General features: G+C 43.2%; 1 protein-coding gene across 1 annotated transcript; it reads right to left on the bottom strand.

Moving 5' to 3' along the window:
- Positions 1-4,875: 4,875 nt before the first annotated feature.
- LOC109760568 (pentatricopeptide repeat-containing protein At4g04790, mitochondrial) lies at positions 4,876-12,658 on the bottom strand. The gene is made up of 16 exons (XM_020319381.4): positions 12,291-12,658; positions 12,160-12,219; positions 11,395-12,045; positions 11,078-11,257; positions 10,813-10,877; positions 9,856-9,963; positions 8,857-8,970; positions 8,326-8,421; positions 8,143-8,241; positions 7,589-7,708; positions 7,201-7,305; positions 6,755-6,919; positions 6,512-6,639; positions 6,324-6,393; positions 5,398-5,612; positions 4,876-5,205 (listed from the first exon to the last, which is right to left on the bottom strand). The coding sequence occupies exons 1-16, from the start codon at positions 12,493-12,495 to the stop codon at positions 4,998-5,000; spliced, it is 2,589 nt and encodes an 862-aa protein (XP_020174970.1). The 5' UTR covers positions 12,496-12,658; the 3' UTR covers positions 4,876-4,997.
- Positions 12,659-13,390: the final 732 nt, after the last annotated feature.

The following is a 13,390-nucleotide window of genomic DNA, read 5'->3' as shown; positions in this document are numbered from 1 at the left end:
TGAGTTTTGAACTCAACACCTGCCGGCATATATAGTTTCTGGTCTTTCTGTGTCATAAATAAATTCTTCAAATGCCTACACAGGCAGAGATCAAAATAATACTCCCTCTGTAGAGAAATATAAGAGCGTTTAGATCACTATAAGGGAGTATGTTTTATCAAATATCAAAAAGGCAGTACACCTGACTTGACACCAAGCTGAGCAGCCTCTCATTTCGCCAAGAAAATAAATATTTAAGACAGGGGCACCTCAAGCTTTATTACATTCTCATAAGTGCATGTACGATATACGGCGCAGATCGTAGTTTCGGGTTGGATCGCACTGCAGGACCGAAGTTATACGGGACAAAATAGTTGGTTACGTACGTTGAACGTGGGTGGCTGGACTGCGGCGGACCATGCACCCAAGCAAGGCCGACCTTGGCCGGACCACCTTCCTGGTCGACAACATGGGCGATAACGACCCAGCCGGATGATGCACCCAACCCACACCACACTCTCTCATGATATATATTCACTCGCTCACTTTTCTCTTTTCTCTTCCTCTTTACAACGAGATAATAAGAATAGATCAGCGGAATACTTATCGAGATTCACACACACACACACACACACATATGACATATCTTGTGGTGCCGAAAAGCGGGTCTAAAGCGTACAAAACGACACGGGTTTTTCTACAAAAATCTCTCCTTGAAAGAACGACAAACGCCATCGACGTCTGGATATAGTCCCTTTTTTTCTTTTTCTTTTTTGTCCTCTTTATTACAACTGGCAGGTAGAAACATATCAATGAAAATATATGTTGAGAATCACACATATCTTGTGCCAAAAAGTGCATCAAATTTTGGCATATAAGGCACCACATCGCTCTTTCACGGGCATGGCGAAGAACGACAGCCAAAGTCCCCGTCTTGATACTCGCTTTTCTCTTTCTTTCCTTTTCCCTCGACAACAGGAAAATGAAAATATCTAGATTCACTTGTATTTTTTGTGACGCCGAAAGGCAGGTCGATAATTGGAATACATGAAGCCACGGCATTCTTCCGGATCCGGCCATGTCATGGTAAACAACAAGCATTGTTGGCGCGGTCTCCCTTTCCCCAAGCACTGACTTTTAACTCTAGAACCAAGCCTTTGGTGTCAACAATCAGGAATCAACAAGGAGTGAGATGGTTTAAGGACAAATTTTGTCAACCTAGGGTTATACAAGATCGATCGAACACCATGTTAGCATCCTCAGCATTTGGGGGAACCAGAAATGGCATGGGGTTAAACTGTGTAGCTAGATATATCTCCTATAGTTCGCAACTTCGATCCTCGTACATCACATGGTTTCTCGAAGGAGGCTAAATGGCTGTATGATTTTTGGAAGGAGGGTATACTTGCTTTTTCCTCTTTTTTTCATCTTCTTTACAGCTGGGAGGTAGAAACATATCAATGAAATATATGTTGAAAATCACTCATATCTTGTGGTGCCGAAAAGCAGATTATTTTGGCATATAAGGCGCCACATCGCTCTTACGGGGGCATGGCGAAGAGTGGCAGCCAAAGTTCCCATCTACATATAGTCGCTTTTCTCTTTCTTTCTTTCTTTCCTTTTCAACAGGAAAATGAAAATATCAAGATTCACTTGTATTTTCGTGGTGACGAAAGGCAGGTGGAGAATTGGCATACATGACACCGCAGCATTCTTCCGGATATCATGGTAAACAACGAGAATTGTCGGCGCGGTCTCCCTTTCCCCTAGCACCGACCTTTTAACTCTGGAACCAAAATTTCTGTTGTCAACAATCAGCAATCAACAAGGAGTGAGATGGTTTAAGGCTAAATTTTGTCAATCTAGGGACATGCATTGTTTTTTTTTTCTTTCGAACTGCAGCTTCACAAATTGAGAGCAGGTGCACATCTCCATCAACCATTCGGTTAGCATCCTCAACTTCTGGGGGAACCAGAAATGGGTCGGGGTTAAACGACATAACCAGATCTATATCCTATTGTTCGCAACATAATTCCCTGTACATCGCACGGTTTCTCGAAGGAACATAAGAGTAAAAGCCATTTCTCTTCTAACCACTCATTCACAAATTCAGAGCAAGCGCACATCACCATCAACCATCAAGCTCCTCCGAGGTGCATCTTGTCGACCCGCCTAGAACCCTAACGTGGGCAGGAAGCAGAGATCTAGGGGATCTGGTATCTCCCATGCTTTGGAAGGTGTGCCTGGTGATGGATACATCTCGCTATCCTGATATGTGCTGTGACCACAGGAGCAATTCAGCGCAGGCGAGGTGACACCACTAGCTAGGACACACAACCAACGTGAGGAGGCTAAGGTAAGCCCAGCCAAACAGCATGTGTCAACAGCGGTTGATGTGTCCGCTAACCAATCTGTGCCTCTTTCTTAGTACCCAAGGCATAATTGCACAGCGATGAAAAGCACGGCAGAGGAAAGCTAGGAGCCCCTGCTGCAAGCTTAGCTGTGGCTGTGTGTGTGAGGCTGTGGTTGTGCATGCATGCTCCCAAAGGACATGACACCTGCTGTGCATGCATGCCCCTTGAGCAGCATTACCAGTGCATGCATGCATGCATGGATGGATTGCTGGATATATGGGCCTACACCGCACCCAAATGAAATGGAACCCTCCCTGCTGATCTATAGTTAAACACTATGCACATGGATCACGGTAATCTTATTGCGTTGTGATGATCCATTGAACCCTGCACCAAAGTGCCCCAAAGCCGGGCGACGAAGACCGACTCACGGTTTGTTTGGAACACATGCATTTCGCAGGTTTTTCCCATGAGTTCAGCCAAAACGGTTCGTACAGCATATGGTTCATGTTCATCTACGCTGGGTCTGAAAGCCAATAGAAAAGGTCTTGAAAGTACGAGAAAATTCAACAAAGAACGAAAGGAAAACCGGTAGAGAGGGCGGGGACCGACTCAAGCTTGTCTCCAAAACCATTCTCCCAGGCCCCCTGTTTGATGATCCAGGCCCCCTAATATGATCGCCAACTTGGAAGATGTGTGTTTGTGGGCGATACACCTGCGCGGCGCAAGTTGGGATCATGGCAAAAGAAGAAATCCCGGCCCCCTTCTCCAACCATACCATACCATACACACATACACCAGACCATATATGAGATGAGATGAGATGGGATTCAAGGGGGGTAAAGAGGTTTGTGCGCCTTTGTGAGTGAAGTGGCATGGCATGGCACATTGCAATCTGACAAGCAAGATCGCAGCGTGCTGGTGGTTAGTTAGTTAGTCAGTGGCCTGCATGCTTGAATCCTGGCTAGCTCCTGGTTTTGCACCTAACATATACTGCCATCCCAAGTGGTTTCTCCCTTTTACTTACCTCTCCTCTTTTCTCGGTTGGATGTAGGGCATGTCGCAACGTCAAAGGTACTTGTAGCAGTGTACCCACTAAGTTTGCGACTTCATCGTGTACAGCTAAAATACACCAATCTCAAATAACTGACTACGATGTGCAACACTATAGAGCAACTCTATTCCAGCAAGCAGCGCGGAATTGCTTAGATTCATTACCAGCTGGTTACAAATCATAACCAAGCTTCAGATTATACAGAACTGGGCTCATAGGACTGCTTAACAACATTACAACCTGTTTTGTTCTGCATGTATCCATTGTTCGGCAACCTTTAAGAATGCAAAAACGGGGCGGAAAAGAGAGTGCAAATAAAACACGACTAGGAGCAATAATCCTATTTATGGAGACCGAGTATGACTAGGGTGGTATATGACAAACCGCCCTGCATCTGAGCTTCTTGATTCCTTAATTATCGTTTCCGGTTGGGAACATAAAACCAGCCTCTCATTTTCAGCATATCTAAACTCCCAGGGCATTGCATATCTTCGATAGGCAGTGCGTGCCTGTACCAAACATAAAGCATGGCTTGGAACACCACAAGCATTGCATTTGTCTGGACCATTCATCTTATCTGGTGTATGTGGGGGTCTTCCTTTCTTGCTTTCTCTAGGGCCAGCGTACAATTTTCTTAAACATTGCCATGTTAGGTTCCCGTCAGGAACCATACAAGGTATGGAAAGGAAAGGGGAAAGGAAAAGAAAAAAGGAAATTTGCAAGGTTTGTGTTCTTCCACTTTTTGATTTTGAGTTTATCCAAACTTCTATGCACGTTTTTGAAACCAGATGCATGTGTCCTCTTGCAGTTGCATAGAATGAAATCAGCAAATAATTAACCTTTGTAATCCTACAGGAGGCCCCGGCCAGCAGGTAAGAAGGCGAATGAAAACCAGAGTTCAAATTGTGATGCCCACAGCTTTTATGCTTTTAAACCTTATGTTATGCGTAGGAATGCACTGTCGTTGCTTGATATCGGTAATTTGACACAGTGACCTCTCTGCCTTGCACTCCTAACTGTGCGTGTTCCACCCAGCCCCCTACTCCCCAAATCCAAACCGATCATCAAATCTTTTTCTCTGGTTGGTGAGGCTGTGGGGGCGGTGATTGTTTCACTGTGAACAACCCCTTGTTGTGGTCACACGTTGGCCATTAAGACAAGTGGGGCACACAGTGCAGGAGTGGTGGTAAGTGGTCACAGCAAAGCGGCTCAAAATGTGGCAGTGGTCTCATGATCTTTTGGCAATGGCTCCCAGTGAGGATACCAAGTTTCAGGCTAGAAACTGTAGCTCCTCCAAGTGGTGCAGGTAATTCTGGGTGCCAGACGATAGGACGTGCTCAGAAAAGCCTATTATGTGGGTGGCCAGTCTTTTGTCTGTTTGGCTTCAATTTGAGACGGATTTCGCCTTTCAACCGAGTCACATGAAGTTTCTCTAAATGTAAATGTAATCCATGTTTCTACCAGGTTCGTGAGTGACCAGCCAAACAATTAGAAGAAATGGCAGACGGTTTTATCAGTAAAGAATGATAGTGGATAATGAAGGGAGCAATTGGGGCTCCATTTTCATTCTAGTATTTCATTGTAACAGAAGTGGCAGAGTGGTGCATCCCTTATACCTCTTGTTTTCCTGGACTGGGCTTAGTGGCAGCTTTACGTTTACCGCGCTTCCTGTTATATGTTATTTTGCAAGAATCTAGTATGCAGCACACATGAGGATCCTCCTTTGGTATTGTTTTGTAGAACTTCTTTGCTGCCGACCACTCGGCAGACTTCTTAGATGTCGACCTCTGGGCAGACGAAACAAGAGCCTGGTACATCCTGCATACAAAAATGTCGTGTTTGAAATGGATATCCCACGAGAAGAAATTGGACAAGGTGTCAAAGCGAGCCACTGATCATGATATCACATTGCCTAAATGGAGCTTGCCCAGCTCCCTGAGGAAAATCAAGCCACCATTCTACAGTATAATGAATTCTCAACTTATGTCCCTCCCAGGTAAAGAAACCAACCTCAAGGAAGTCAACACGTTGTGTGGAAGGCCAGAGGATTCATATTCTTCCCAGATCTGCTGGGCACGTTGTGAATCCTTTGCCTTTACACATGCGCTGAGAAGAAAATCAAGGCTTGTCCGAGAAACATTTAGCCCGAGCTCTTTGACAGCACGGAGAAGCTCCATTCCAACATCCAAATTTACAGGCTCCATTTCCCATATTTGGCAGAACACCTTCAGATCAGTTCATACAAGTAAACAAAAAGTAAAGTTAAAACGAGAGATAAATCTCAAAAGGTTTTGGTTCATGAAGAAAAAGGTTTTTCGAAACAATTACAACCTTTATTCACACGTATTTCTACCAGCAACAAATACAGTTAAGCAATTTAATAGATAATTAAATCAAGGTTTGGTTATTCAAAATGTCACGCTAGTTACTCTGAAATGAATCTCTGAACTAATCAGCAGAAAATAAACAAGTGAGATGACATCAAACATTAAGCCCTACAGGAAAAAAAACATAACCCAATAGGAAAAAGTGAGTATATAACATAAAAATCAAACACATATCCGGCAACATAACAAAAGGTTCCATTTTCAACACATAGAGAACAAAAGATATGCAATGGAAAAACATAGCTCAACGCTGCTCAACCAAATAAAACGAATCTACTACTGAATATAATCCCTAGTAAAAGTGTAGTGGGTTAAACAAGATAGAGAAGTTGCAAAGCAATGAACAACTATTGCATCTGGAAGCCGTAATCTATCGATATCCCCTAGATCAACTATTATCATGCAAAAACTCTTCAGTAAATTAAAGATGGTGTGTGCAATTCCAAAAGAGGTCACTTCAATTATAAGATGAAATATACACACTTTTGATCAAACTAAGGGAAATCAGAAGATCATCAGGTGCCCCTTTAAGAAAGGTCGGATAAATACCTGATCAACAATCATGTATGTACTCATTTCATTTGTCTCCTTCAGTTGCTTAAGTAAATCAACAGCGGCACTGGCAAATGTATCAAATAAATAGTAAGTGAATTTATTTTTGCGGAGATAGTGAGTGGAAAGTTAACTAAATAGCAGTAGAAATTCAGTTGCTTAAATAGGAGCATCAATTAGCATACTCGAGGTGATTGTGCTGAACACAGTATTGAAGCACTCTGCCGCACCCATCAAACCACATGCCTGGCTCGTTCACCTCCTCCAGAAGTTGATACAGTCTATCTAGCTGGTCTTCTGTTTGAGTATGCTCCTGCAGAAGCAAATACAATACTATAAGCAATGGAAATAAGAGCAAAAGAGAATGGAAGCATGCAGGCACCACTCATCTCAAGTTTTGACAGGGAAGGTGTCGCAGATTTACTTACAATCAGGGCTATTGCAGCCTTTGGTTCAAGGTAGCCTCCGGATTGCTTGATTTCGTCAAACAATTCAAGTCCATCTGATACCTTCCCATTCGATGCAAGCGCTCCTACAAGCGCGCTTGTTACTTCACTGAGGCACTTAGGTGGTATTTCCTTATCCAGGGCAACCTAATGAAACAAGAATGGTTGTAAGCACATCGAACAAAATATTTTCCTTAGTTGCTTACATTAGAATTTAGCAGTAATAACCATTAACATATACTCCCTCCGTTCTGATTTACTCGTCGTGGTTTTAGTTCAAATTTCAACTAAAACCACGACGAGTAAATCGGAACGGAGGGAGTATCTAACTAAGAGATGCAGTGTATCATGTGCAAGAAGAATTGGAACGTGAAAGACTGAAGGTGCAGAAAAATGGGTGGAAATTCTAATCAGCGATCATAATTTACCTGTTTGGCCATGTCAAAATTCCCAAGTCTTGAATATGCGTTAATTAGTGCCATATACGCATGCTTGGTCATTTGAAGTCCATCTCGCCTTAGTTCATCCAGGTACTGTCAACAATTCAATAGCCAGAAGTTATGTCAGCGGGACCAATGAATAGCAATGGATTTGTAACATCGAAACTTGAAGGAACATTATAGGTCATAGAGCAGGATCCGAATGCTGTGTGATGAGGAATTTATCGATGTGGTATAATGTAGGTGATGTCACCAGGAACGAATGGGTAATCAAAGGAGGTGGTAATTGACAGTACGCGCATGGAGCAGTAGAACTTCTATTTGAACCAGGATACAGGAACGGTGCCAACAGCAAATGATCAGGTACATGGCAAACCTTTGATATTTTCTCCTCACAATCACAGTTTGAGATCAAATAACTGAATGTTTCAGAGTCTGGTTTTACTCCAGCAATCTGCATTTGCGACATGACCATTTGTGCTCCATTGTGATTTTTCTGCAGAACAATATACCAAGTTAGAAGTTATGGGGAAAATGTTGTGAAGGCATAAACATGTTGAAATGGAGAGTGTACATTATACGCTACAGAATGTCATGTTACGTTAGTAGACTTTGCAACTTTATGCATCTTTGTGTACTTGAGTGGCGGTTTTGCCATACGGTCAACAAACAACTCCAGTATGGGACATCTCATATGCGTTATGTATTGTATTTGTACTAGCTAAGCAGGTTGAAGAAGTATGATGACGATAATCAACAGTGGGTCACTGTCAGCGTCAGGCATGTGAGATAAACAAAATGAAGGAATGGCAAACAGGAATTTTTACCTCTATAAAATATCCAGCCATAAAAACATTATAGAGGCTTACGGGTCAATGTCAGCAATAGGTATGCGAGAACAAAATGAAGGCATGGCAAACAGGAATTCACCTCTCTAAAATATCCAGCCATAATAACATTATACAGGCTTACGGTGGACGTCTCCCCAGATTCTTCTGCATCTGTGAGTATAGTGTAAGCACCTTCAAACTGGAAGGAGAAAAGATCAATGAACAACAGTGTCATACTATAACTGATGTCTAGGAATAGCAGGTGATCCCCATCCTGACTTACATCTTTCATTTTTACACATAGACTTATCATGCTCCTGAAAGTTTCGGGTTTCAATTTCAACTTGTAGAGACTCATCAAATTATATAACGGACGAGCCTGCAAAATAAGCACCGATGTCACTTGAGAATAACTAAATAATGGTTAAAATAGATAATGCTACCAGTCAGACAGACACTCAGTCAGACTACCAAGAGTTGATCATCCATGGTTGAACAATGTTCTTAATAATAAATTTATGCCTCAACATCTTGAACAAATGTGGCACAACAGTTGATTAAGAGCATTAGCTAGTCATCCTGCAACAATGGTAAGGGAGGAACAGTATTTTAATAGGTACACTGTGTTTATACTAGAAAATTGTTGTTCTAATAGGTGTATATGCTTGTTATTACAAGTATATGCAGTCATGCACAACAGAGCAGTGCACTTAAAAATGGTAAATTCATGTAACCTATAAGACATACCCTGGTACTTAATTTGAACACAAGGAACACACTCGAGCATGCCACACCTACATATAGAACGACTTACCATGTGAAGCTCATAGCCTTGCTCACAGGCATTTATTATTGGATTGAGCAATTCAATCGGCACACTGGGATTGGATTTACAAAGGCACTCAGCCACATCAAGAGCTAAGCTGATCTGCAAACAAAATACGCAAACAGCTCAGTTACAAAGATTGCATTGACAAATCAAGAATCACAAAATCTAAATGCTCGGCATTAAGACTAAAATCTTTCCATAAGCATAGCATATGCAATATCAAGTGGCACAAGTAGTAAAGTGCCAATGTTGCTTCGTGCATGCATCAGTTATACAACACTTCATGTCTAGCTACTTAAGAAAATGTTTTCTGAGGTCGACAGAAGCACCAAACATTGCCTAAGGAGACAGCGGCACAAACTTAAATAGATCAACATGCTTATATCTACCCTAAATATAAACGTTGCAATAGACACCCACTCTCTATCTAATAAAAATGGGTATGTTTATATCTAAGTTGGCCAAGATTTTTCTTATGCCTAAGTCGATGGTGCTAGTGGTGTGATAAAATATTTTCCCTCATCCTACGTGAATCTTAATGTAAAGTCATCCGATGGCTCAGTACAGTCTACTTAGACATAAGAAAAATCACAAACGACTTTTAACAAAACAAAAAAGTTGTTATTTCTAGTACCACAGATTTGTTGATACATCACCGAGCCGGACAGACGGCCACATGATGCTTGCCTAATTTGGTTTGGTATCCAAACCCAGCATGTACGAAGCAATTGAGCTTGTTGATTGATGACATTGGCTATGAAATCACCACATGCAGTACGGGTTGGATTGTTCTCTGGCCATACAAATCGACTTGCTTCGGATTTACAGATGTAGTTTGAATTTCAGTCGTCATAATTTATATCCTCAATATAATTAACAGAGCGGATTATTTAGACTATGTGGAAAAGCATGGTGGCTGGTTTGCCTCTTATTTTAACAATATAATAGATTTATAATAGAGCAGTGAGTGATTTTGGCCAATACCTTCGATGAACTGCAGCAAAAAGAGATGATCCTGTCATATGCACCAACAGACGGTGCTACCTTAAACTTCTCTTGCCATTTATTAAACGCTGATATAACATCTTCAGCCTTCATGAAAATACATTACCAACAGATGTTATATCGATGAAGCTTAGCTGAAATGGCTTTGTTAACATGATAAGTAGCTGCATTCGCTCAGGTAGTAATGTTTTCCTGCTTATATTAGGAAAATGGGGCAGCCAAAGGAATTTTGCAATAAATAGTAATGTTAAGCAATCATTTCCGGTAAAAAAATGATAACCAGTCATGACCGACATGGTATATAGATAAAAGATAAATAAACATGTGATTGCTTCCATGATATCAAACACCATGTCAACAAGGATCGTTAAAAAAATATGGTTCTGATAGCGATGCCAGTTGAAAATTGATTCATCTTTCCTACTAAAAATAAGTTTAGTTGACTGATCTTTTGAATTACACAAAAAATATATATACTACTAAGAGTAATTACATCCAATGCTCTGCACTTCTGCAGGCATGTAGCGTGCATCATGGAAGTACAGCCTACTCCACTACACATAACTAAAAAGGAATTTCTATTTTGCCACTCCGAAGAATAGCATTTGGGTTTTTCGCTACTCATGTTCTTCGGGGCAGTGAATCCCTGATAAATCCATAATAAAAAAGGTAGCAGCAATACCATATGTGCTTTCTTGAGTTATGAAGTTATGATTTTGTAGTAAATTAGTGATTATTGTAATGTCATAAGTTGCATAAGTATTATGTACATATATCGCACGGGGTTTGTTTTATTTAGTAATTATTGCAATGTCATAAGTTGCACAAGTATTATGTAAATATATTTAGCACAAGATTGAAGAACACTAGGCAAACAGTCCATTGTATATTAGAAGCTATATGTATTACCAGCAGTTACCATAAATAATTACTCACCTCTATACTCGGTATATTTGCAGCATAGTCAAAAATTAAGGATGAAACTTTTACATCGGAGTATTCTGAAACAGAAAATAAACAAAATTAACAGATAAGAGATGAGCATAGTGCAGAAACAGAAACTAGAAAATGCACTGTATCCTTCAACTATGAAGAAAATATTACAATGCAAAGATTTTTCAATAAAATTAGTTGAATGTTCATCTTATAGCCATCAAAATACTTTGATTAGATTTGGAAAAATGTGCATACAGTTTATCACCTTTTGATGTCATCTTCTGAAGAAGTTTCTCAGCATGGTTCTCCAGTTTGAGCCTACCCATATACTTGAATATACTGGATATGTACTTCGACCCTAAAACTTTTGTTGGGTCAAGTAATTCCAAGAACGTGACAAAATCCATCTTTCTGTTGCTTTCAGCAAAGGCCAGCATATAGCTTTCTGTAAAACAATGCATTGATTAAGGTACTATAGGGGGTATGGTATGTAAGTTTACAAACTGTGTAAGATGAAACAACACTGTCTCATTATGATGAATACCCAAATAGAAGGTTTTGATTGTGATTTTGGGCCATTACCTGCTATGCAATAATCAGCTTCCTCACTGCAGTCTTCGACAGAGCGACAAAGTTCTCGAATGCTTTCTTCATCTTGAGCTCGAATCAAGAGCAACATCTCATAATAAGGTATCCTGGAGCAGGACCGTGGATTCGCATCCCTAAAAAATGCACTGAACATCTCAAATTCCTCCAACAACTCCACATCCACCAGGTACAAGAGAAATGGCCCGTAACTGTCTTCCTCGATCTGAAACCCCCTATCTTTCATCATCTCAAAAAGCCGATATGCCCGAAAAATATGTTCCACTGCTGAGTCAACGTCCCCGCAGGCCCTTGCCTTTTCCAAGCAAACCCTAATCAATGCATTGAACTCCTTGGGACCGGTATCCCTCCCCAGCCTCCCGAAGAACTCGAGCGCAGACTCGGTGCCAAGCTTGTCGGCGCACATCCGCATCAGCCTCGTGAAGCGGTGGCTCTCCGTGTTCTTGAAGATGTAGCGCTTCTTCTTCTCCCTCACCACCTCCTTCCGCAAGTGCATCATTGCGCTACTCGGCTGCGACCCTGCAAACCACTCCATATCCAGTATCTTGTTGCCAATGGCGTCCACGTCGTCTTCGGACTCCTCCGGCAGCGCCTCCGTGGCACCGGACTCTTCCGCATCATCAGGACCTGAACATTAATCAGATAAGTCGCAGTTGCAGATACAGTTCCACAGCTACTGAAAGAGCTGCATTTGGGGGTTTGGGTGTGGTGACAGTTGAAGCAGAGACTGCATAAGAATACCGTTCAATATGGATAGGATCTCCTTGGTGAAGTCACGGGAGTTGTCCTCCTCCTCCCCGTCTGAGCAAGAGAAGGGAGACGAGTGAGTGGGGAGCAAATGGCGAGCGAGGGTGGGGGGTGGAGTCGGTTACCGTTGGCGAGCGCGTGGGGGAGGGAGGAGGGCAAGGTGGTCTTCTTGGAGGCGGCGGCCTGCTTGAGGCGGAGGAGGGAGGCGCGGGAGACCGCGGTGGCCGGGGAGACCGCGGGGCTGCGGCTGGTGGAGGGGCGCTTCCGGGTTGCGAGCTCGGGCGCGGCGGCGGACACCTTCTTGGTCGTCTCCAGGAGGCGCTTCCACATCGGTGGCGCGTGGCCGAGGGCGGCGGGCGGAGCAGCCGCCGCCAGTAGGTCGCAGCGCGGCGGAGGCGCGCCGGCGCGACGAGCGTGTGCGTGCGAACCAGGCGGCGTTTTCGCGGGTCGGTGTTGCGGTTGGACCGGGCCCAAACCCACCTTAAACACACCACGGAATAATAGGGCCCGAGTCCTCTCAAGAGAAGAAAAAAAATGAGTTCCTCAAGAGAAGAGTAAAAAAAAGGAATTTGTGTACAATTTTCTTTTTCATCAAAAAGGACCTGGATCTATTATAAAAATTTATCAGAAGTACAAAATACCTCAAAGAACATAAAAATTGTTGGGAAACGCAGTAGTTTTAAAAAAATTCCTACGCACACGCAAGATCATGGTGATGCATAGCAACGAGAGGGGAGAGTGTTGTCCACGTACCCACTGGCGGACCTCTCCAGTGGGCAGGGTATGGCAGCCGCCATACCTTACTTCTGGGCAAAAAAAAATATATACATATGCATTTATCGATTGGTACTTGAATGAATTGCTTGACTCGTTCGACCGCACCTAGCCTGGTCTGATGGGCCGACGCGACGCATCCAGCTGTTGGGCACTTGGGCCAGTAACAACCGGTCCAGATCGATCCAGCGCCCACGCACACGAGACACGACGCCCAGCCACGACGCAACCCTAAGCAGCTAGCACGGCGGCGGCTGGCCAGGTCGTGAGGACGAGGAGGGCCGCAGGCGACCGACGACGGGGCAGCCGACGGCCGGACGGCGGCGGCGGCTGGCTGGGGGCTTAGAGGGCGGCGGCAGCAAGCTCGAGCGGCAGCAGCAAGCGGCGGCTCCAGCGGGCGACGGCAGTTGGGGATTTTCCTGGTAATCTCCTAGGGTCCGAAACTCTGAAT

This window comes from Aegilops tauschii, chromosome 6 (assembly GCF_002575655.3).
Source record: "Aegilops tauschii subsp. strangulata cultivar AL8/78 chromosome 6, Aet v6.0, whole genome shotgun sequence".
In the NCBI taxonomy this organism is placed as follows: domain Eukaryota; kingdom Viridiplantae; phylum Streptophyta; class Magnoliopsida; order Poales; family Poaceae; genus Aegilops; species Aegilops tauschii.
The sequence above is the reverse complement of the archived record's forward strand: the minus strand, read 5'-3'. Positions and strand labels throughout refer to the sequence as shown.

Coding starts and splice junctions, on each gene's coding strand:
- LOC109760568 (XM_020319381.4), bottom strand. CDS start 12,495: ATGTGGAAGCGCCTCCTGGAGACGACCAAGAAGGTGTCCGCCGCCGCG. Junction 9,964..10,812: donor CAAATATACCGAGTATAGAG/GTGAGTAATTAT, acceptor ATTTTCATGAAG/GCTGAAGATGTTATATCAGC. Junction 5,613..6,323: donor CATACATGATTGTTGATCAG/GTATTTATCCGA, acceptor ACTGATCTGAAG/GTGTTCTGCCAAATATGGGA.